The 25,411-nt window shown below is 44.3% G+C and overlaps 1 protein-coding gene and 1 pseudogene across 2 annotated transcripts in view; both read left to right on the top strand.

Moving 5' to 3' along the window:
* Positions 1–23,699, top strand: part of LOC311180162 (pre-mRNA-splicing factor ISY1 homolog) — a gene marked incomplete at both ends in the record, with an annotated part of 24,321 nt that extends 622 nt beyond the window's left edge. Inside the window, 10 exons of the mRNA XM_084247822.1 lie at positions 240–376; positions 3,166–3,217; positions 4,205–4,270; positions 4,459–4,501; positions 5,900–6,012; positions 9,273–9,390; positions 19,051–19,173; positions 20,316–20,437; positions 23,120–23,206; positions 23,592–23,699. Coding sequence (XP_084103948.1) covers positions 240–376; positions 3,166–3,217; positions 4,205–4,270; positions 4,459–4,501; positions 5,900–6,012; positions 9,273–9,390; positions 19,051–19,173; positions 20,316–20,437; positions 23,120–23,206; positions 23,592–23,699 — 969 coding nt within the window. The remainder of the gene's footprint in view (positions 1–239; positions 377–3,165; positions 3,218–4,204; positions 4,271–4,458; positions 4,502–5,899; positions 6,013–9,272; positions 9,391–19,050; positions 19,174–20,315; positions 20,438–23,119; positions 23,207–23,591) is intronic.
* LOC311179368 (serologically defined colon cancer antigen 8 homolog) lies at positions 12,032–17,866 on the top strand (annotated as a pseudogene). The gene is made up of 2 exons: positions 12,032–12,050; positions 16,565–17,866. The product of its transcript is annotated as a serologically defined colon cancer antigen 8 homolog (transcript).
* Positions 23,700–25,411: the final 1,712 nt, after the last annotated feature.

The raw sequence follows: 25,411 nt of genomic DNA on the forward strand, positions 1-25,411 counted from the left end.
GAAACCTCGCTTCCGCAATGCCACTAGTTATCGCGAGAGCAAGGCCAGGCCCCCGGGGTGCGCTGAGAGGGCGGTCACTTCCTCCACGCAAGCGCAATCTTCCAATGCCCGCATTCTTCGTTCGCGCGCGTTGATGCGTCATCCGGTCACCACCGGAAGGCACCGTCGGGAGCTCGCGTGCATTTCCTGCTCTTCCCCCTCGTCCTGTCACATGTTCATTTCCGGTCCTTTCCTTATAGTCTTCCGACAGGAAAATCGGCATTACGGTCAGTGAGAGTCTTCAGTTCCTGTCGGGGTCAGCCTCGCTTGAGGCGGAGAAGCTTCTTCGTGGGCAGGGGCCGCGAGGCCGGAGGGCGGCGCCCTCGCTTGCGCCATGGTGAGTGGGGTGGGAAGGGAGGGAGGGGGCGAGCGGGAACGTCGAGAGGGTTGCGGGCCCCGTCCAGGGCCCTGTGGTGTAGGGGCTCAGCTCGGCAGCCCTGCGGGCTTCGGGTGCCTTGGCTGCCGCTTGGGGGGCTCTTCCTGCCTCGCTGTAGTTGCCAGGCCCTGCAGGGGAAAACTGGAACCTCGAAAACCGCGTTACCATCTGGGGCAGTGTTCTAGGTCTCCACGAAGCACTTTAAATTACTGACGGGGAAACAGGAGCAAGGACTGGCGCCCATCATCGTGCCTGGCGCGGGCCAGTTTGTCCCCCAAGTCCTATAGGGGATATGAACAGCTGTTGTGACCGTATGTTTCTGGGGTTATTTATATCTGATCTCGGGCTCCCCCTCAAGACATAAACTTGCCGAAGGTAGGGATTGGTTTGTTTTGTTTAAACCTAATGTCTCACCGTGTCTGGCACGTTGTAGGTGGTTCATATCAGATGAATAAATGTCATGGTGTCGCTCGAGGGTGTGATCACTGTGGCCTGGCGTGGCTCTTTGGCTTCTTTGTACCTTCGAAGTGCTCACGGCATATGAATATGGGCATTCACATAGTGCTGGTAAAAAGAATAAGCATATACATATTGGTTACTATAATATTTTCATCAAGTGAAAAGCCCCAAGAGAAGCATACGACGCCATAGTAAGATTATAGTTATAGTGGAAACCTGACTGATGAGCACAAGATCCCCAAAACAAGGGAAACCAGTGGGCTAGATGGACCCGTGGTGTAGGTTGATGTGCCCCAAATTATTGCTTCATCCTGCCCCGCTCAGCCTGATTTTTTTTTTTGCCCCTTACAAGCATAGGGAATCTCATCTCTTTATTCCTTGTCAGGGGAGAAGAATCCCTGGACTTTGATATTTCTGATTACAGGAGTTGTTGGGTATCCTATGTAACTGTCTCCATCCACAGTCATATTTGTGGCCTTCCATCATCCTGGATACCTGTCCTTATCACATTGATTCATAATTATGGAGGGAATTCTTATGTGTTCCCTTAAAAGGAAGAACTATGACCGAATTTCTAGTGCCGACCATGCTGTTTTAAGCTTTGAGAAATACTGAATTAAATATTTGGAATTTGTGGCTATAATGAAATAGGTAGAACACACAACCTTAGCTTCCCCTGGAAGAATCTTTTTATTTTATTCATTAGTTGATGTTGTGTTCTTTTACCCACCAAGCTTTAGCCAAGTTTTTCCTGTGTGCATTGGAGGGTAAGAAAGGCGATTTAAATTGAATTCATTTTGCTGAGCATCTGTAAACTCTTAGGTAATGTCTTCCTGTATTCAACTCATTAAATCACCATGACATCTCTATCAGAAAAGAGAGTTGATCCCTGTTGTAAAGATGGAGAGTGAGCCTTAGACTACTTCTCAGGGATAGTAAATGGAAGAGCTGGGAGTAAAAGTCAAGACCCCACTCAGCAGGTGCTTTCCTGACTTACACTACAACCCAGAAAACATGTTCCCTGCCTGATGCTATTTCAGAGGTTATTGACTTGACGCTAGTGTGACAGTTCTTAATAAAACTCACTTTGTAAAAGTCAGTCTTGAGACCTTTCTTTCCCAAATACCACTGGAAGGAAACAGACAGTTCTGATGGTGGACAGAAAGTACCAGGATGGGTATAAACCAGAGTAGCAGCCAGGCAGGAAAGAAAGGGTCACAGAAGATCTTTGGGGATGAATAACAGGTAAATTTTGAGTGATAACTTGGAGTTAGCCATTTCTTAGAGGGTGGGGAGAGTGGAGTAAAGATTTTATATAGAGCCATGGGATTTGGTCATCTTTTGATTTTTCATTGTTGCTGTTGTTCATATACTAGTTCTAGCATTCTGCTGTGACTATCCTTATAAAATTTGTAAAACTTTTTACTAAAAATGTAAATTAAAAATAAAATTAATTTAAACATGGGCATTTTTCTTCCCTTCTCTTTCCTTTTAGGCCCGAAATGCGGAAAAAGCCATGTAAGTATCAATTTAGTTTTGGCCAATTTTATGAGACTTATCACTCTGGAGCTCTTTTAGTTTCTGGTACTTTTGGTATGTGAGCCTTTGAGAAGTAGCCCATATTTGCCCATTTGTTTACCCCATTAGTTTTTTCTGACCAGAACTTGTATTGGATTAATGTTTGTTTACCTGAGCCTGTTTGTTTCTTTACCAGCTGTGAGAGTGACAGCTGGGGAACAGATACTAGTCTCTTGGCATCTGGGCATGTTGCTCATCACCTTGGTCTGATTAGTTCCCAGAGTCCTTACATGCAGTGTAACTAAAATGGGTAGTTGGGTGTCCAGGTACACATATGGTCTTATAATGTTCCTTGGAACATAAATATCCTTAACTTCTCTGGTTTCTTAAAACACATCACTTAATTATGCTCATGAGCAGATTTGCCCCATTCAGGAACTTGAGATATAAGAAATCTATGAGCAGGGACTCCCTGGTGGCATAGGGATTAAGTCTTAGCACTATCGTGCTAGCACCGCTGTGCCTCAAGTTTGATCCCCAGCCAGGGTACTAACCCACATGGCACAGCAGACCTCTCCTGTCTTATCCGCTGCTTCCCTCAGCAGTGTATTTTAGTAGATCCAGCTGTTCTGCTCCCCACTCTGTCTCTGGTGAATCCTCTCACCCCCTGTACCTCTGGCCTACACCCAGTTCTTTTATATATAAATAAATAAAATCTTTTTAAATAAAAATCTGTGAGCAGGATCTAATGGACTCTTCTCTCTTCCTGGTAGGACGGCCTTAGCAAGATTTCGTCAAGCTCAACTGGAAGAAGGAAAAGTGAAGGTTGGTGGTGAAAATCTGCCTCATGAGTTATAAAGGCAGTAAAACTTCCTGGGCTGATTTCAAATTCTCTACCTTCCTATTTCTTTTCTGTACTTGCTGAAGGCCTTTAAAAGAGTATACACTCATATTCCAGATGTATCTCCTTGTAGCTAGAGCAGTGTGATGATCTGGCTGCTTCTCTGTATGTGATGGTTGGGTCCCCTTATTATCCCAGCGCTATCTAATATTGAATAATGGGAAACAGCCATATTATGGATATATGTACCTTTTTTTCATATATATTTATGCAAAAATATGCACTTTTATGTACACATTTGCATGCACACATATGTATATGCATGTGCATTTGTTCTAAATGCCAATAACCATCGTTTCTTGAGGTTGTATATATATGCCACAAAATGGTATAACCTAGTTTACCATTTTTTATTGTACGTTTAAGTTATTTCTGAGTGCTCGTTGTACTAGATACAATGTGGTGAATTTTTTTTTTTATATTTAAAGAGCAGGTTTATTACAAAAGGACTAGGACAGTAAAAGATACTTGCATAGACACAAGTGGGCAGAAAGAGCTGCCCCAGAAGGGACAGGTTTGCTAAGAGAGGCCTGCATGGTTGCAAGAGGGCGGCCTTGAGGAGAGCGGTCTCCGCTGAGGGAGGTCAGTGAAGAGAAGTCCCAGCAGTACAGGTCATGGGCAGGCAGGAGGCTGCTGCCCTGCAGAGGGAGAGTGTTGTTAAAAAGAGACACCTGCATAGTCACAGATGGGCAGATGGAGTGCTACTGTGGTAAATGTTTTTGCCAGTGTAATTGTTTCTTAAGGGGAGATGGCAGAGGGAGGATTAAGGCTTGATGAAGATCATGTGGAACTGGAACGTCAAATATATTTAGATCATTAGACATTTTAGGCTTCAGGCCTAAATCAGTTGTGAATGCTGCATAAAGCTTGTAATGTGTATAGTAGCAACATCATATTTTCCTTCTTTGTAGGAACGAAGACCTTTCCTCGCTTCGGAGTGTACTGAGCTACCCAAAGCTGAGAAATGGAGACGGCAGGTGCAATCTGTGGGAATTTGATCTTAGTAGAAGTAACAAGTTTCTGATTGCTTCTTCTTATCTAAATGACTCTTAAACCAGAATTCAAAGTATTTTTAATTACTAATTTTGATTTGTATTTTTTTTCCTGTGCTTTCAGGCATATTCAAAAGTCATGAAAATGTATTGCCTTTTTTTCCCCCCCACAGATCATTGGCGAGATCTCTAAAAAGGTGGCTCAAATACAGAATGGTAAGCTAGCTTGGGCCTCGCCGGTGGCGCAGCGGTTCAGCGCTGGGTTGCGAAGCTGCTAGCAGCCTCTGCAGCGCCGGTTCGATCCCCGGCTGCTCCCCGGCCACCGGAGGGGGTTCCCGCATGGCGCGCAGACCTCTCCTGCCGCCCGCTGCTCCCCTCAGCAGTGTACTTCGGTCCTTCTGCCTGCTCTGCTCCCCGCTCTGGCTCTGGTGAATTCTCTCACCCTCCCGCGCTTCTGACTGTACCCAGTGCATGTATAAACAAAACAAACAAATGAATAAATAAATAAATAAAGCATGCCTCTATTAAAAAAAAAAAAAACAAAAAACCTAAAAAAAAAAAAAGAATGATAAGCTAGCTAGCCTGTCTTTTATTTATTTTATCTTCATTTTTAAAAGATTTATTTTATTTATGCATACAAGAGCTGGGGTGTAAGCCAGAGATGCGGGGGATATGAGAGGATTCACCACAGACAGAGTAGGGGCAAAACAGGCAGATTGACTGAAACACACTGCTGAGGGGAGCGGCAGGCAAGACAGGAAAGGTCTGCTACTCCACGTGGGTTACCTTCATGGCCGGGAATCGAACTCATGCTGCAGTGGCTGCCGATAGTTTCATAGTGCTGAGACTTAACTCCTTGTACTACCAGGGAGGCCCTAGCCTGTCTTTTATTTGATTTTTTAAAAATATTTATTTATGCATACAAGACCTGGGGTACAGGCAGAGGTGTTGGGGGTGAGAGGATTCACCAGAGACAGAGCGGGGAACAGAACAGGCCGACTGATGAAATACACTGCTGAGGGGAGCAGTGGGTGAGACAGGAGAGGTCTGCCGGGCCATGTGGGATTCTCGCCGGCTGGCTGGAATCGAACCCGCACTGCAGAGACTGCAGACAGCTTCACAGCAATGTGCTCAACCACCTGCGCCACCAGGGGAGGCCCAGAAACTTGGTTCTTAATCCTTGCCCTTCTGCTTATTTGGTTTTGATAGTTTTTCTTTTTTCTTTTTTTAAAAAAGATTTGTTTATTTATATAAGCACGGGGTACAGTCAGAAGTGTGGGAGGGTGAGAGAATTCACCAGAGCCAGAGCGGGGAGCAGAACAGGCAGATTGATGAAGTACACTGCTGAGGGGAGCAGCGGGTGCAGCAGGAGAGATCTGCGTACCATGTGGGACCCTCACCGGCAGCCGGGGATCAAACCGGCACTGCAGAAGCTGTGGGCAGCTTTGCAGCCCAGCGCTCAACTGCTGCGCCACTGGGGAGGCCCTTGATGGTTTTTCTTTTACTTGAGTTATTTTATGTTGTTTATCTTTGTAGGTGTCAACATTCATTTTAAAGGATATGACATTGAGTATTATTTTGAAGAGCATTAATAAGAATATTTTTGTTTTCTAGCTGGTTTAGGTGAATTCCGAATTCGTGACCTGAATGATGAAATTAACAAACTGCTAAGAGAGAAAGGACACTGGGAGGTCCGGATAAAGGAGCTCGGTGGTCCTGACTATGGAGTAAGTACACAGCAGTCCCAGTGCTCTTGAGGGCGAGCTAGTGAGCTCTTTGGCAGACTGGGAAGGTCCAATCTAGCCTTGTATTCCCTGTAGCTCTCAGCCCATGCCTGCCACATAGTAGGCATTCAAGAAATGATAAAAAAGCTGGGAAAATGCTTGTTGCATGTGGACAGAAACCCATGAAAAGCATGGCTGAGCTAAGGCTTAAAGACTGCGCAGCATAGGTGTCAGGGTGGAGAGGTCACCTCTTGACCAGCCGGGTATTCTTGAATAAGCCCTTATTTAAAAAAAATTCAACCCTTCACATTCTTTTTTAAACTTCTTGGGAATTGTGTCAAATATCGTTGACTTTTTTACCTGATAGGACACTATTCTTTCCTTTCTTATAAATGCAATATTCTAGAACAGTGGCTTTCAAAAAAATTTTATTTAAAGATTGATTTATTTATGCATACAAGAGCTGGGGTACAGGCCAGAGGTGTTGGGGGTGAGAGGATTCACCGAGACAGAGTGGGGAACAAAACAGACAGATTGACCGAAGTACTCTGGGCTGCTCCCTGGCTGACCAGTAATCCAACTCGTGCCCCAGTGGCTGCGGATTGCTTCATAAGTTGCGTCTTAACCCTTGCGCCACCAGGGAGGCCCCAAGGCTTTCAAAATTTTAGGACGATGACCCATCATAACACACACACACACACACATATTTTATATAATGATATAGTACACAATGAAAATGTGTTATAGTACACAATGAAAATGTGATATAGTACACAATGAAAATGAAAAAACAGTATGTGTGATACACTTTGATATTCCCTATTCTGTTTTGTTTTGGCTTTAAAAAAAATAATGATTATGGGGCCTCCCTGGTGGCACAGTGGTTGAGCGCTGGGTTGCGAAGCTGCCCGCAGCCTCTGCAGCGCCCGTTCGAAGTTCAATCCCCGGCTGCTCCCCGGCCACTGGAGGAGGGTCCCACATGGCGCGCAGACCTCTCCTGCCACCCGCTGCTCCCCTCAGCAGTGTACTTCGGTCCTTCTGCCTGCTCTGCTCCCTGATCTGACTCTGGTGAATTCCTCCCGCGCTTCTGACTGCACCCAGTGCTTGTATAAATAAATAAATTAATTAAAAAAAATGATTATGATCTACTTAATTGAATTCACCCATCCACTGAACAATGGGTCTGGACTTTGAATAATACTGCCCCAGGCCCTGCTTTATTTATACATTTGTGAAGAGATCTACTGCTTTCTAAACAGTGGACTTTGATGGGACATGTCATGTACAGTTTCTTTACATACTGGTTCTTTCACCTTTAATGAAAGTCTAAAACAAAGCCTAATTCCCATTTTAATATCTGCTATAAAATGGAAGCATTTCTTCTTTGCAGAAGAAAAGGCACTCCCATTTTTCGAGCACCTGTTCTGTTCCAGCCACTGCACTGGGAACTTTTTCACTTAACCCCTTCAGCAGTTCTATGGTAGTGCTTTTGTTTCCTGTCAAACTCCTTTAAAGTAATACAGACACTCATTAACCCTCCTGGAAAAGTGATCTAGCAGCATTCCAAAATTAACATGTAAGGTTTTTTTTTTCCCACCACCCAAAGTGGACAGTAATATTTTTACATATTTTTTTCTGGAGTTTTTTTTTAAAGTTTAAGAATTTTCTTTTAATTTTCTGTGTATAAAAGTGATACATTTATATTAGTGTTTCAGTTTTACAAGATGAAGAGAGGAGAAAGGATGGTGCTGAGGTTGCATGACATTATGTTTAATGCCATTGAACTATATGCTTAATAATGAAGATGGTCATTTTTATGTTATGTGTATTTCACTATAATGTTTAAAAAAGGTAATTCACTAATTCAGGGCATATAAAGATGTGGAACAATATTCAGTGACATACCTGTCACCTAAGTATAACTGCTTGAGCATTTCCTCCCATCATTTTTCTGTGAATGCTGCCTCTAAGATCATGCTCCTTGTGTGTGCTTAGTTCTGGATTTTGTATTTCTTTTCAAAATGGTAAATTTGAGCATATAAACAATAGATACTTTTATGCAAAATATAAAAGAATATGAGATTATAAAATTAAAAATTTACATATGTTCTATGTGTGATAGGACATATATGGTATATTTTCCTGCCACTCACAAATAACTACTACTAAACTTTCTGTTTATCTTTCTGGAATTTTTTCTGAGCACATATGTTGTTTGTTTTTATAGGAATTGGCTCATACCCTACCCATAAACTTTATTCACTTAATGTGTGTCAAGAACATATTTTCATGTGAACAAATAGTCATTTACATTATCACTTTACTTTTATTGTATTTGAATTGTATTTTTTTAAAGATTTATTTATGCACACAAGAATTGGGGTACAGGCCAGAGGTGCAGGGGGTGAGAGTATTCACCAGAGACACAGTGGGGAGCAGAACAGGCAGACTGACTGAAATACACTGCTGAGGGGAGTAGTGGGCGAGACAGGAAAGGTCTGCTGTACCATATGAGTTTCTCCCTGGCCAGCCAGCGGCCAGGGATCAAACTCATGCTTCAGAGACTGCGGACAGCTTCATAAGTTGCATCTTAACCCTTTGTGCCTCCAGGGAGGCCCCTGTGGTTGTGTTTTTAAGCTTTTGTCACAACCATTTCATAAACATTTTTCTAAATCAACATGACATGCATCATTTTGTTTTGTTTTGTTTTGTTTTTTTTTAAAGAGACGGGGTCTCGCTATGTTGCCCAGGCTGGAGTGCAGTGGCTATTCACAGGCGCGATCCCACTACTGATCAGCACGGGAGTTTTGACCTGCTCCGTTTCCGACCTGGGCCGGTTCACCCCTCCTTAGGCAACCTGGTGGTCCCCCGCTCCCGGGAGGTCACCATATTGATGCCGAACTTAGTGCGGACACCCGATAGGCATAGCGCACTGCAGCCCAGAACTCCTGGGCTCAAGCGATCCTCCAGCCTCAGCCTCCCGAGTAGCTGGGACTACAGGCGCGCGCCACCACGCCCGGCGACATGCATCATTTTTAAGGTGTAGAATATATTCCATCACTGACTATGATATAATTTACTTAATTCATCCTCCTGCTAGGTATTTAGTCTGGTTTTTAACGGATTTTTTTTTTAAAGAGTACCTAGATATTTTTCTGTGTACATATTTCTGCATTTAGCATTATTATCTTAAAAATGTTTGTAAATATGGAAATAGTAAGTTGAAGGATCAGATCCATTTTGTCTCTTTCCTTCCCAATAAGAAAGTTGGCCCTAAAATGCTGGATCATGAAGGGAAAGAGGTCCCAGGAAATCGAGGTTACAAGTACTTTGGAGCAGCGAAAGATTTGCCTGGTGTTAGAGAGCTGTTCGAAAAAGAACGTAAGTAACTGATATTTTCACCTCTAATTGTTGGTAATAATTAACAGTAGGTGCCACACTAGGAACTTTTCCTACAAGATTTGTTAGCTGCACAGGAATCCTGTGGTGTCACAATGATTGTTCCCAGGCTTTAAATGAGAACAGTTAAGCACCAGCTTTGAAGTGACAGGCCCAGCACACATAATTGGGGCTGGTAAGTGAACCCAGAATTAACTGGTGCTAGATTCCACACTCTGCACATGCCAGTCTCTATCTAAATAAGTTTTCCTCTTTGATGTTCCCTCAAATTGTCAGGGCAGACCATAAAGTTCACAGAATCAAGTTCATGTTTCAGGTACTTACTGGTAGAAAAAAATTTAGCTGAAGAATAAGTAAAACCTTGGAACTAACCCTAAAAGGTAAAAGCAGAGAAAAATGGAGTTGCTCTGTGAATCCATGCTGGTACCACCCCTCTCTCGCTGATTCCCTTTGTGTCCCTGGGGATCTTGAGCCAAACCTGGGGCCTTCCAAAAAGCAATTGGAACCTGCTTGTCTGAAATTTTAGTAAATATTAATTTTGCCTTTTAGAATAGTAGTCTAAATGCTTCATGGAAGAAGTGTGAAAATAGAGAAGAATGACCTTCTGTGCTGTTTCCTTCCAGTCAGTTTTTCTATTTCTTTTAACAGTGTGATTCTATCTTTATTAAGCTCTTCTTATTTTTAAATTCATTATGCCAAAACTGGTTTTGTATGTATCATTAACTGCTTAAAAATAAATCAGTTTAAATATTAGGCTTTTCATTATGAAAATAATATAACTTATTTACAGAGATGTTGTAAAAGGCAGAAAATCAGAAAAAAGCACCCACATTTTCCTAACTTACAGATGACAATTGGTGACATGTTGGGGTGTATACCCTTCCAGTTTTAGTGGTGTGGGGAGGAAGGGTACTCCTGAATTGAGGTTATGCTGTGTGTGTTACTTTGTGGAGTATTTTTTGCATTTATGGTTTTTTTTTTGCATTTATGGAATTTTATATTTTTAAAATTCCAATTGTATATTTTTTTCTTTAACAAGAAAGTTCATAAGTCAGTTTTATGAGTATAGTTGAAATAGCACAGCCCCCTCCTACTCTTCTCTTTTCCCCAATCCCAATGGTCCTGCTGGAGGCATCGTAACTGGTAGCTGTTATTATGTTTGGGATGATCTCCTCTAGGCCTTTTTCTATTCACTTCTGTGCTTATCTCTTCAGTATAAGTGACAGATGACTCAACCCCAACTTGCTTTCAGCAGAAAAGCAAATTTATTGGCTTGTATAACTGACAAGCCCGGGGGAAGTTTGCCTTCAGGAATGCCTGCTTCCCAGTTGCATTTCTCCATAATTCTCCATTATGTTTCTCCATTTGCCTGCTTGTGCGAGTTTTCCTCTGTCCAGCTCTGCACTTATAATGGCTAGTCATCCTTCATCAGCTTAAGTTTTGTCTTCTTTCAGCAACAGATGTTTTCCCCATGCAGTTCAGCAAAATTCCTAGAACTGTGTCAGGTTGACTTTGATTAGATCTTAGTTCCATCCTTAAAATAGGCCCATCCGGGCGGAAGGCAGTACTCCAAGCCAGCCAGGTGTCAGCCTGTGCCCTACCCTGAGTGCCGCTAAAAGGTGACCATAGGACATCAACCAATAGTCAAAGGAGGGGTAGATGGAGGTGCCATTGCTAACATCAGGGTGGGGTGAAGACTTTCCCTGCCTGGGTTGTGCTAGCCCCTGATTTTCTCCCATACTTGGATTAGAAGCCTGTTAGTGGGTATGAAGGATTAGAGTATCATGGTATGGACTAACCACTCCCCCTTGGTAGACCTATAGTTGCTTCCAGGATATTCAGAAGATACTCTCTCTAAGAAGCAAGTAATCCCTGGTGTAAAACATAGTTTATGAAGTGCAGTTATAAGCCAAACTGATATGATGGGTGAAAGATGTTATTTTTATTTCCCTGATTTCTAATGAGATTGATAATTGAAATATTCATACATTTGAAATTTTTCTTCTTAAATTAATAAGAAAAATTCATTAAAATCTTAAAAATCTCCTTTTTTTTTTTTTTTTAAAGGAATTTTTTTTTTTTTTAAGATTTATTTATTCAAGCACTGGGTACAGTCAGAAGTGTGGGAGGGTGAGAGAATTCACCAGAGCCGGAGCAGGGAACAGTACAGGCAGAAGGACTGAAGTACACTGCTGAGGGGAGCAGCGGGCGGCAGATGAGGTCTGCGCACCATGTGGGCCTCTCGCCGGTGGCCGGGGATCCAACCGGCACTGCAGAGGCTGCAGGCAGCTTTGCAGCCCAGCTCGCAACTGCTGCGCCACCAGAGCTTTGACCAATCTGGTTGAGTTCTCATTTCCCTTTTGATTTTCAAAAATTGTGTACATATTCTGAATAGTAATCCTTAGCCTGGAAATACTTTCTTCAGGACTTTCTCACCTTTTGTTTTTTTAATCTATCTAATTGGCTTTATTACACAATTCCTGAGTTAGACAACATCTCATGTAGATACTGAATCTTGTTCGTTCATACAGATATTCCACAAAGTAACACATACAGCATAACCTCAATTCAGGAGTACCTTTCCTCCCCAAACCACTAAAACTGGAAGGGTATACACTCCAACATGTCACCAATCGTCATCTGTAAGTTAGGAAAATGTGGGTGCTTTTCTCTGATTTTTTTGCCAGCTGTTATTTTTATTTTTCAGTTAAAGATAGATTCCTTGTAAGTGGACTAATTGGGTCAAAAGTTGCAAGACTGATTTTAAAAAGAGGGTAGTCCACTTATAGCAGCACACCTAGGAGGTACTGGGGGTTGGGCTGCAGGCAACCGCAATAAAGTGAGTCACGTGAACGCTTTTGTTTCCCAGTGCATGTAAAATATATATTTACACTATACTATAGTCTGTTAAGTGTGTAATAGTACTCTAAGAAAGCAATGCACAATCCTTAACTTAAAAACACTTTATTGCTAAAAAATGCTAACCATCATGTGAGTTTTTAGCAAGTAGTAATCTTTTGCTGGGGAGCGACCTATAAAAAACAGAGTAACTGTGAAGTACAATGAAGCAAATTACAGGGTGGGAAAAGCCCCTGTGAGCTGGTGCCTGGGTTCAACGCTCACTAAAGACAGCAACGGCTGGAAGCGGGCAAGTGCTTTGCTGACTCCAAGGCCTTTGGTTCTCTGAGGGGAGAACAGTGGACCTTTCCCCACGTAACTTCCATCTCTAAGTCCTGATTCTGTGCATAGCAAAGTGCTGTGGACGGGACAGCCGATGAAGTTCTCTGCCATTAATGAAGACTCAGAGTCTAAATGAATTTGCAATGGGAGGAGGCTGGGGAGAGTGCCATCGAGAGCAGCTCTGCCTTTCACTCTCCCAGCCCAAGCGTTTATTGAAGATATGAACAAAGGAACAAGAAAATAGCATGCAATTGTGTTTTTGCTTGTACAGATTAATAAGTTACTGCAGAAAACAAGTTTTCCTGGTTAGTAGGGAACATGCGCACAAGCCAGTATGTCCTCAGAGAACAGGAGTCAATTCTGGAAAGAAGTTCTGTTTGCAGAACTTCTAATGTCCTGGAACTCTGTATGCAGCGTAAACAGGTATTCACCAAAAACTCCAGCTCCCTTTCGGGCAGCAGGCTCCCAACATATCCCCCTTTTTGTTTTTAAAGCAAAGTGTAATTAGTTTTGGCAAAACCGATATGAATCTTTTGGTGCGGTGTTTTAAGTAATGCAGCAACTCCTGTAGGAATGCAATAAATGCAGATCCTGGAGTTCAACTGGAACCCAGGTGGCTACCAGCTGATTTAGTATTAAGAATGTGATATTTGGACTAGATTCCCAATTTGTCCAGTTAATACATTTTTACAGATAATAGTCACTACAAGTAACATGATACATGGAATAGGATGTATTATAACTAACATGAACATTTTATGAAAACAAAACATATGGATTAAGTACACAGGCAGAATCAAAAATTTTCTTTTGGAAGATAATGTTCATAAGAGTGCAGTTTTTTTTCCAAAGTATGATATGTGTCATCCCACACATGTAGCAGACCTAGCTTTTAGATGGAGTTTTGCATAGGCCTGTGTTTTAGCTTTATGGTTCCCCAAGGTCTCCTGATTTCAGATTTTCTTAGTTCCCCCAGAAAGAGCAATACATCAAGTTGCCGCGAGGGTAGGGGGCATCGGGTCTATCTGGCTACTTCCTGCTGGAAGGGGGCGGAGTAGGCAGGGCAGCGGGTCTGTCCAGGAGCATGATACATAGTCAGTGGACTGGAGATACCTGCAAGCTGAAGGTTTTAACCTGTGGGAGACAAAACCAAGAGGTTTAGAACGCACAGGCCAAAGAGAAGGCAGGCAGGACTATGGTGAGGGGGCCAAGCAAGTTGTAAATGAATTTTGGAGAGTCCTCAAAGGCAAAAAGAAACCATGAATCTGTATGTAAGGGCATACCAAAAAACCCACATTTTTTAGGTCCAGGACTGAAAATAACTTTTTACCTCCTGGCACCCGGGACAGCAACATAACTTGTTTTAATGGGAGTGCTGGAAACTGTTCTCCCCACCTGTGACCTATCAGACCAGACCGAAGGGTCAATTTTTACAATTACAGGCAAAATAAGGGTGCGTAGGGAGCAGCCCGCTGTTCTGGCTGGGGAACATAAAGCGAAGCACCCACCTTGTCTGATATATCTTGGCCCAGAAGCGGGGTTGGGCATTCAGGGATCACTAGGAAGGCATGCAAAAAAACAAAAGGAATCCCAGAGGTGCCCCAAAGGGGGTTAAAATATCTAGTAATAATTTTTTTGTCTACCCCCTTAACTGCCACCCCATTAGATGTTAATGGTAAGGAACAAGATTAGAGGACAGAGTATGTGGCCCCAGTATCCAGCAGAAAGTCTGCTAAATGGCCCTTTACCTCAAGGTGGACCTTAGGTTCTGAAGATGAACTTGAGAGGGCAGGGGCGATTAGAGCCTCCAGGTCCCGTCAGAGTTTGGAGCAGACTGGCCCCAGTTTCTGCAACCGAGGACAGCCCCTTCTCCAGTGATTACCCTGACATTCGGGGCATGGTCTTAGAGGCAACTGCCAGCTATCCAGAAGCCAATCTCTTGGCCAGGGCAATCTCTTTGGAAATGCCCTCTTTGGCCACACTGACAGCCCCTTGCTCCTCTGTGAAGCCATCCCTGAGGTTTTAAGAGCGGCCACCAGAGCCTCCACCTTGGTATGGGCCTTTTGGGTCTTTTCCTTTGCCTCCTCCTGATCCCTGTGGTAAAAGACTTGGGTGGCAAGAGTCAGGAGATTTTTCAATGATTGTTGAGGGCCTACAGCCACTTTTTGTAATTTTTTTTCTGATATCAGGGTCTGCCTGTAGCATAAATTTATCTTTTAGTAAAGTCTGGCCCTCATAGGACTCTGGGTCTGCATTTGTGTATTTACACAGCGCCTCCCAGTTGATCCAACAACACCACGGACTCTCGTCCTTTATTATTATTATTAAAGTTTTTGCCTGGGTCTACCAAGGGAACTGTCTGGGCTCCTGCAATATATGCAAGAAAGGCCAATCTGGGTTTCTGGGTTGAGGCAAGCTCTGTCAGACTCTGCATGCTGCTGAAGTGACCTGTTGATATGTCTGGTGGTCAGCTCCCCTTTGCTTTTTTATTATACCGGAGAGGTCATCAATACAGAAGCCATTTTTGGATCATCTGCAAAAATTGTCTTTTGTTCTTTTATAGTTTTGGCTAAGGAAGTTAAACCAACAACTGATTCCTTTTAAAAAGGATTATTGTGGGACCATTTATTTTTAGGGCTTTTACTTTTAGGGCAATTTTCCCTTTTATTTACTGGTACTGAAGATATGGAAGGCTGAAAATATCAGGTACCTCATAATATATATGTTTAATTTCCTTTTTTAAAGTTTGCTAGAAGGGTTCCAGTGTCATTTGTACCAAAGTACATGTTTAAAAAACTGTAGTAGGAATTTTCATACCTTGTTTATGATGCCTTTTTAAAGCTTCATCAATTCGTTCCCAAGTTTCTGCATCCAAAATACTTTCATCTGGGAACGACGGAGAGATCTGAATGACCCAATCTACAGTTCATTTAAGCTGCCAGTGGAGACAGTGGCTCCACTCTGTTCTAATAGGCATTTTATTTTATTTTATTTTTTTATTTGTTTATTTATTTTAATTATTTACTTATGCAAGCACTGGGTACAGTCAGAAGCATGGGAGGGTGAGAGAATTCACCAGAGCCAGAGCGGGGAGCAGAGCAGGCAGAAAGATCGTAGTACACTGCTGAGGGGCGGCAGGAGAGGTCTGCGCGCCATGTGGGACCCTCCTCCGGTGGCCGGGGAGCAGCCGGGGATTGAACCGGCGCTGCAGAGGCTGTGGGCAGCTTCGCAACCCAGCGCTCAACTGCTGCACCACCGGGGAGGCCCCTAATAGGCATTTTAAAAAGGTTATATAATAATGATGAGTCGAATTCGGCCCCATTTGTTACCCAACCTTAGATAATCCCTTCTTGGTCAGTGGTGACCCATGATTATAGAGGTTAGCTAGAGAACACACCACATGCACCTTCCTTGAGGCTCCAGGGATTATGACCCTGTTTGGGCACCACTGCCGTGGACAGGACAGCCGATGAAGTTCTCTGCCGTTAAAGAAGACTCGGAGTTGAAATGAATTTGCAATGGGGGGAGGCTGGGGAGAGCCATCGAGAGTAGCTCTGCCTTTTACTCTCCCAGCCCAAGCTTTTTATTGAAGATATGAACAAAGGAACAAGAAAATAGCACTCAATTGTGTTTTTGCTTATACATTAATAAGTTACTGCTGAAAACAAGTTTTCCTGGTTAGTGGGGAACATATGCAGAAGCCAGTACATCCTCAGAGAACAGGAGTCAATTCTGGAAAGAAGTTGTTTGCAGAACTTCTAACATCCTGGAACTCCATATGCAGAGTAAACAGGTACTCTCCAAAAACTCCAGCTCCCTTAAGGGCAGCAGGCCTTCCCAACAGTGAAGTCCCCAGAGAATTCTACCCTAGAGGAGATTCTGGGGCAATATCAACAGAGTTTCTAGGACCATGCGAATAGAAGCATTCGCCAACTGAATTGTGCCCTGAAAAACGGTGATGTCACTTTTGGAGAAGATACACTGGAGCCTTCTTTCAGCACCAGTGTAGGAAATGAGGACACTGCGACTGCCTGGCATGAGCTTCAATACAGCCATGCTGTTTATCAACTCAAAGCTTTGTTGCACCAACAAGCAACTAAGGAAAGTGAAGTATCACCATCAAGAGGACAAAAAGAGTTTCCTTTAAGGTCATCAGAATACCAGGAAACCAGTATACCTACTGTACATAATCTTGTTCCAATCATCAATGACCAGTCTCAATACATTCATTGTTTAGAGGCAGAAGTTAATTTCTGCAAAGAGGAACTCTCTGTAATGAAAAATAGGATACAAGTAGTTGTACTTCAAAATGAAAGGCTCCAACAAGAGCTGAAGTCTCAAAAGACAAGAGGAAGCAGTGAAGTTGGAACTAAAACTTCTGGATGCATCTGGAAACATGTAGAATTCTTGGATCACAACAGGTGAAGATTCTGAGGTGGATAAAGCTGCCAAGAGACCATTTTCCCATGGCAATGTAGGTATCAAAGTTGTATCTGGTGGTCAAGATGAAAAATGGAAGCTAGAACTAGAGGGGCTAAAGCTTACTTATGAGGAAAGAAATGAAATCTCATATTCTTAGTTGAATTTTTTGAGGAAAGACTTAGCTGAGTATCAGAAAAAATGTGAAGATCTTAAAGAGCAACTAAAGCATAAAGAGTCTCTTCTTGCTGCTGCTATTTCTAACTGTCGGTGGTCTTTGTTTGAAATTTGCTCAACATGAAGCTGTTATTTCCAAAACCCATAATAATGTTCACATGCAGACCACCGAAAGATTGACTAAAGAAAGAGATGACTTAATGTCTGCACTAGTTTGCATAAGGAGCGGTTTGACAGATGTGGTGCAAAGAGAAGCAAGTGCTTAGTAGCAGGTGAACAAGCTGTGAAAATGACTGAAGAAGCCAATTTTGAAAGAACCAAGGCTTTAATCCAGTATAAGCAGCTGAAGAATGAACTTGAGAGACAGACAGAGCGACTTAAAAAAGAACTTGCATCTCAGCAAAAGAAAAGGTCCTTTGGGAAAGAGATGATGAAGAAAGAAATCATAAAAGAAAGGGAGGACATGGGATCAAAGATGTTGATCCTGTCTCAGGATATTACCCAACTGGAGGTCCAGGTAGAAAAGGCTTTGAGAGAAAAGATTTCCGCTATTAATCAATTAGAGGAAATTCAAAACTAGCTTGCTTCTCAGGAAATGGATACTACAAAGATGAGGGCAGAAATACGCTATCAATTGAATAAAACCAAATTGGAGGGCTTCCCTGGTGGCACAAGGGGTTAAGACGCAACCTATGAAGCTATCTACAGCCACTGCAGCATAAGTTCAATCCCCAGCCAGGGAGCAACGCACATGGTGCAGCAGACCTCTCCCGCCTCGTCCGCTGCTCCCCTCAGCAGTGTATTTCAGTCGATCTGCCTGTTCTGTTCCCCTCTGTCTCTGGTGAATCCTCTCACCCTCTACACCTCTGGCCTGTACCCCAGTTCTTGTATGCATAAATAAATAAATCTTAAAAATAAATAAATAAAACCAAATTGGAGAAGAATGAGGCAGAAATGGAGCACAGAGAGTACAGAACAAAAACTAAAAGGAATCTTGAAATTACAGATCAGAAAGCTCCTGTCAATCTCAGAGGATACTTCTTGTATTGAAACAAACAAAGCAGCAAATTTGTTATGGAGGAGAATGAAAAATCTGTATCCTGATTTCTACCACAAATTTTTCATAGGTGGCAAGTATACATGCACAAGCACATACACACACAGTTATGGGAATTTAAAATATATGTAAGCATAAAGAATATTATAATGAATTCCCACATTTCCATCAGTTTCATCACTTTGCTAATTCTGTTCTTCTATATCACAGTTTTTCTCTCCTTTATCTTCATTTGTCATCTTCATTTTATTTGTCATCTTTGTATTTGTCATCATCTTTTTCTTCATTTTCTTTTTGTCTTCCTCTTTCAACTCTTCTGTCTTGTTCTCCATTTCTTCTTTGAAGTATTTAAAGCATATCTCAGACATTGTTTTTCACCCATAAATACTTCAGTGTGCCTTTATGAAGGATACTTTTTCATAACTACTATGTCATTATTATAGCTGATGATATTAGCAGTAATTCATGTGTCTCATGTAATGCCCAGCCCATATTCTTGTTTCTTTGACCATCTCAATAGTGTTTGCCTTAAAGTTGCTTTATATGAATCAGAAAACAGGTATGTTTTTATAGGTTAAAATGTCATAGCATTGCCTTCCTTAATAGGAAATAAAGGACACCTTAGAAATTTAAAAAAAAAAAAAAAGCATATTACAGTGAAACAAGGTGTGCCCTGGTACTCATATAGAGCAGTGCCTGTCCCCTGGTGTCTCCTAGTGTGTGTTCTCTCTGGCTGTGTAACAGTGTGCAAGGAGACTTGAGTGTGACGGTGACAGGAAATTGAACTAAGGTGGTACTGTTTCTTTTAGCTCTTCCTCCTCCAAGAAAGACACGTGCTGAGCTCATGAAGGCCATTGATTTTGAATACTACGGTTACCTAGATGAAGATGATGGTGTTATTGTGCCTTTGGAACAGGAATATGAGAAGAAACGTAGGTCTATGGGCAGTTCATTTCATTCTTTTTTTTTTTTTATAATTTTATTCTAGATGACATCTGATTTCCGTTCTCCTTTGAAAATGGGTTTTTAAACATTACTTATGCCAAAAAGGAGTTTTCTTTGTTGCTGATGGTCTTCACAGGAAATGGTTTGCTTATGACCTAAGTGACCCCCGCCACTTAGGTAACCCCCATCACCATGATGCAGTCAGGGCTGTGTTGGGTCAGAAGCAGCAGGTTGGGGAAGCTACCAGGCGGCATCTGATTTATCCATCAGGAGCTCACCCTCCCTGTCCACCAGGAGTTCACCATCTAGATTCATTCCCACACTGGCCTTTCTTCAAATGGTAAAATGGTACCCACTTCAGTAGCTTTTGTATCTGCTTTAAGCATAGCTAACAGGTTTTCAGCACAGAGAAAGGTGAGCGTTGCTTTCTGAGTACTCTTCCCCTGCAAGGCACCTTGCTGTGTCTTTTGTGGGCATTCACTGTGATAAGTTAGTGCTAATAATCCCATGTGGGGCATTGAACTAGGAAGCAGGTGGACAGGAGTCAAAGCTCTTTGTTGTACCACTATTTCCATTTTCATGTGGGCATATCAGGAAACTACTCAGCTTGGTGAAAGGGAGAGGGCAGATCTGGGAATGTCCCCTAAAAAGCTGGCTTGTAGCCACTTGAAACCAGAGCTGTTTTTTCCCTTTAAGGAATTATTCCTTTATTGTAAGATTTTTATTTTTGTGTAGAAGAACTGGGTATAGGCCAGAGGTGCAGGGAGTGAGAGGATTCACCAGAGACAGAGTGGGGAGCAGAACAGGCAGATCCACCCAAGAGGAGCAGCAGATGAAGCAGGAAAGGTCTGCTGTGCCATGTTAGTTCCCTGGCTGGGGATCGAACTCAGGCCACTTTGCCAAGGGAGGGCTGTCTCAGTGGTAGTGCTGAGACTTAACCCCTAGGCCACCAGGGAGGCCTCACGAACCAGAGCTGTTATAAGACCACATTGCCCCTCACGTCCAATTCCCACCCACAGGGTCGGATGAGGGGTGTCCACTGCAGAGGGGATATCTTGGCATTGTCTTCTTTGTGTTTAGGCTTGTTTAGAAACCAGAATTAACAGTACCTGCTTGCCCTTGTTTTCAGTCAGAGCTGAATTAGCAGAAAAGTGGAAAGCAGAGAGAGAGGCCCGGCTGGCAAGAGGAGAAAAGGAAGAGGAGGAAGAAGAGGAGGAAGAGATCAACATTTATGCTGTCACGGAGGAGGAGGTACCGTGTGGGCAGCGAGGTCCCCGGACTCACTGCCTTGTGCTCCAAGCTGTGAAACCCAGGCTTCAAGGGGACCCTGGGGAATGGTAACAAGGAACTGGGCTCTTAGACAAGGGTCAGAGTCAAAGCCCAGTTCAGTCCCTCCCCTCCAGACTTAGCCTCAGCCTCCTCCCCTGGGAGAAGTATATGAAGATCACATTCTGGGTTCACAGGGAGACTTCCAGAAAGGAGAACACTTCGTAAACTAAACTTTATACCAGGGTTTACTTGCTTCTTAAAGATGGGCCATCCTGAATATACCGGAATTGGATTTGTAAACACATTGGAGAGCATATGCATTTTAGCCCCCCATGACCTCATCGTTTCTTTTTAAATGACAATGCCAGTAGCTTCTCTGTAGTCTTAACACCCTAGTTCTAAGGATAGAAATCCACCTAGAGCAGAGAAGGGATTTACTCAGAGGGTCATGGTGGGGCATGGAGGTGTGACCCCTGGCTCTCAGGCAGTGCCTCCTAGCTCTTAGCTCTTCTGTGGGGGCTGGCATGTGCAGGTCTTGTTCCTGGACAGGTCAAGGCTGGAACTGAAAAAGAAGAAGGGAACCACTCGCACTTGCACAATGGGTCAGGTCCTGTGAGGACCTTGACGAGGGAAGCTGGCTCAGAGAGGTTTAGTGACTTCATTATTGTCACACAGGAAATAGCAGACCTGAGGGTCATGCTCAGGTCTGATTGGTAAGCAGTCGAGGTTAATGAGACATTTGAAGTGGGTGGTGCCATGCCCTAGGAAAACTTTCCTCTAAGTGCAGGTATCCTTTTGCATTTTTAACAGATGTTTTTAAATTCACCCTACTGTGAGCCAGGCCATGCTAGAGGCACAGCAGTGAACAAGTTCTGCTTGTAGCTTGTAGTCCAGTAGGGAGATCGCCTGTAGATAGAGGCAGTGGAAAATGGCAGCTGTAACAGCAACTCTGAGATATTGACAGGGGACAGGGAGAATCTGGGAGACCTTTCCTAGGGAGGTGACCCTTCAGCTGAGATCTGCAAGATGAGGGGGAATTAGCAAGATGGGGGGGGGGAATTAACCAAGTGAAAAGGAGTTGGTGAGAGGAGAGCATTCCAGGCAGGGGAGCAGCATTAGAGGTGGGAGTGTGTGGGAGAGACGATAGGCCATTGTGATTGGAGCACAGACTTGGGCTGTTGGGTGTGAGGGGAAGTGGTATGATGAGCATGGACCCCAGCTCCACCTTGAAGAGGGTTTGCCTTTATCATAAAATCAGTGGAAAGCAAAAGATGTTTTTCTTTTTTAACTTGTTATTTTGAAGCAGTAATAGATATGCAAGAAATTGCAAAGATAGAAAGGTCCTATGTACCTTCCACCCAGCTTCCCCAGTTATAGGATAATAGCAATCAGGAAACTGACACTGGTTTAATGAGTGTGTAGAGTTCTGTGTCTTCTCACTTGAGTGGATTTGTTTCAAGATACAGAACCGTTCTTTACCTGGAGCTATTCCCTTTTGCTCCCCTCCCACCTCACCCTCAGCAAACTCCATATGTATGCTTTTATCATTTCAAAAGTGTTTTATAAATAGAATCGTACTGTCTATCATCTTTTGAGGTGGCCTTTACCCTTGGCACAGTGCCCTTGAGAGCCATCTGAATGTTGATTTCAAGAGTTCATTCCTTTTTACTGCTGCTTAGTATTCCATATAAAGTAACATGTGGTAAGTGTACAGAGCAATGAATTTTCACCAGGTGAACTCCCTATGTACAAATACTAGGTGAAGAAGCAACATGACCAGCATCCCAGACACTTGCTACTATTCCTCTGGGTGTCACTATCCTGACCTCTAATAACCCATCCGTTTACCTATTTCTGGACTTGACATATTCTTGGACTCATGCATATTCTCTTGTCCAATGGTCTTGTGTCGTTGTTTAGTGTTCAGTTTGGGGCTCTAACAGGTAGAGCAGCTGTCAGCTTGCTTGTCCACATGCTGTCATTTCTGTTGTGTGTACACTGAGGAGTGGAATTACCACATCATAGGGTAGGCATGTGTTTAACTTTAGTAGATACAATCAAACAGTTTTGCAAAGTGCTTGGACCAGTTCACACTCTTACCAGCAGGGTCTGTAGCAAAGTTCCCTCCGAGGATCTCTGGCCACTCCAGCTGGACGCTGGTGTGGGGAGAGGATGGTGCCGGGCATCTGGCACAGAAACTGCAAACAGCAGCCTCCCACCATCTCCCGCAGGCCTCGCTGCTATGTCCAAAGCCCCATTCTTTCCTTAGTTTGTTAGTGATCTCTATTGACTCACATGCCACCTCTGAAGTAATCTTTTTTCAACAAATCACAAATTTTTTTATATTTAATTTTTATGAAATAGATAATGTATATACAAGGTTGAAAAACCAAAGTACATAGTAAAAATATATTCTTTCTCGGTGCTGTCCTCCATCCCCCTAGTTCTCACTGCTGTCACTGATGTTATTTCTTGTCACCCAGCAGGTGGCACTGAGTCTGCAGAGCTCTGTCGCTGCCTGCGCTTGATCCATTAGTATCTTGGGCATCTTTCTAGCTGAACACACAATTCCCTCTCTCCTCCTTTGCCATGTAAACAGTTGCTGATTATGCATTTTCTGGTGGTACCATAGTCTCCTGCTCATGGAATTTCATTTATTTGTAGTCCGATGAGGAAGGCAGCCAGGAGAAAGGAGGGGAAGATGGGCAGCAGAAGTTCATCGCTCACGTCCCAGTGCCGTCACAGCAAGAGGTATGAGAGAGGCTCTGGATGCGGGGCAGGTGGAGTGTCCACGTGCCCAGCGCCCCGCCTATCGGGAGAGGCCACAGTTGCCTTAGTAGGGGTTCCTTGTCCTTCCTGCCCCCCAGGAAGCCTGTTCCTGATGCATGGCTCCTGTCATGCTGACAGTAGGAATGTGGGGCAGCCAAAGAAGACATGATTTCACGCACCTTAGAGGAAATGGATGAACACATCTGCTGTTCACATTTCCGTGGGAGAGACTGGGCCTCCTGGGGCTGTTCTGGGTGTTGGGCTCACTTCGTAGCCTGCCCACACAGAGACCCCTCTGGCTGGGAGGGCAGGGCTTGGAGGACTTTGCTGAGGAGTGACATGAGCCCCTTACTCCTGCTTTCCACAGATCGAGGAGGAGCTTGTGCGAAGGAAGAAGATGGAACTCCTCCGGAAGTATGCAAGTGCCACACTGCAGGCCCAAAGCGAAGAGGCCAAGAAACTCCTGGGATATTAGGCCTGAGCTGGGATCCTCCTTGGGTCTGGAATTCTGCTGGGAGTTCTTTACCCCCACTGCCCTTTAGTTAATTCATAGGGCTCTGTTCTCTCAGGAGGGCAGAAGGGGATCAATTAGAGACCAACATTTTAAAAATGCAGTTTTTTCTAAAAAGAATTATTTGTAACTCCTCTGGAATATTGAGGAGATACATCAGCCCTGAGCCCAAGCCCACGTGTCAGTAGGCAGCCAGTGATGTCCCTGTGGGCTGGCACCGCTCGCGGTTCTCCAAGGCCCTGCTCGGCCTGCCTGACTCCCTCCTGCCCAGGTGGCAGAAATTTGAGTCTGCCACTCCTGTTGACCAGTTCTAGGAGAGCTATTTTTATTAAAGATTTTTATATGAAAGGGGAGCCTCCGTGTCTGCAGCTTGCTTCCAGGCTCCCTGTACTGAAGTGTTGGTTGGGTTAGGTTCAGAATTCCTGCATGGGAGAGACCCTGGTGCACGAGGGGTGGGCCCAGCTGAAGGGGGAAGGGCCGAGCCGGCCCAACTGCACCCCACACCCACACTCCAGGCTGACCTGGGGGAAAGCACTCCATGGGAAACCAGGAAGCTCGGTGAGTCCAATCTCAGCCTCTGAGCTGGGTCTGTATTTTCCAGCAGAGGCTGCAGTGCCCCACTCTCCACCCAGGCAGTGTGGGGTCAGCATTAGAGTGTCTGGGAGTCAACTCAGGATGGGGAATGGGATGGGGGCTGGCAACGGCTGTCCTTTGCTTCTGGGGCCCTAGCTCAAGCTATTTGTGAATCAGAGCCTTGTTGGGAGAAGCCCATCACCCAGCAGGGGTTTGGTGTCCTCAGGTGGGTCTGGGGGTCTTCCCAGCAGAGGCAAAAATGGCAGAGCTGGCTGAGGTGGTGAGTGTCGGGAGAGTGGCCGAGCCTTGTCTGGTCCTTGTGGCCTCTCGAAGGAGACTGAGGGCAGCATGGATGGTGCAGAGGTCTGAGAAGAGGTGACTCAGCGAGTGAACTTTGGAAACTCCCTGCAGCCAGTGTGGTGACTGGAGGCAGGATCCAGATCAGGGGGCACCAGGCAGAGGCCAGGAGGGACCGGAGGCACCTTGGGGAAGGTTACAGAAGAGAGTTTAGGGCTATGAGAATGAGGAGAGGGGCGGGAACATCCTGGCTTCCCTGAAGTAAAGACTTGAGGGGTCTCTGCCTTAGCTGAGTCCCCAAGTGAATGTGCAGGGAGCAGGGAAAGGTCAAGGTTGGGGTTTTGGGGCCTTCAGGCATATGCAGCGTCACTCAGCTTGAACTCAGCACCCAGTTTGCTTGGCCCAAGGTGTGCTCAAAAGCCCTTAGTGAGGGCTTTCAGCCCTGCTTTCAGTACCTGCAGGCTGCCTATAGCTTGCTAGTGCTGAGTCTTTAACCCGTGTGCCACCAGGGAGCCCCAGTAGTAGCCCGTATTTGAAGAAACCCAGACTAGGACTTCCTACAGGTGACCCTGGCAGAGCTGGGACCAACCCCAGACTGCTGCTCCCAGGGCCCCAGAGGGATGGTCCCTGCTGACTTCCCACCCAGCCCTGGAACAGCAGGGGAATGGGCTTGGCTGCTGTGACCGCTGGGAAAGGCCCTTGGCCCAACTCATTGCTCAGAGGCGACAGAACCAGTCTCAGGAGCCTTTGGTTGGTTGAGAAACTATTTCATGGTTTGTATTTTATACCATCTTTGGTTCTGAGCC

This window comes from Talpa europaea, assembly GCF_964194135.1.
Source record: "Talpa europaea genome assembly, chromosome: 11".
NCBI classification, from domain to species: Eukaryota; Metazoa; Chordata; class Mammalia; order Eulipotyphla; family Talpidae; genus Talpa; species Talpa europaea.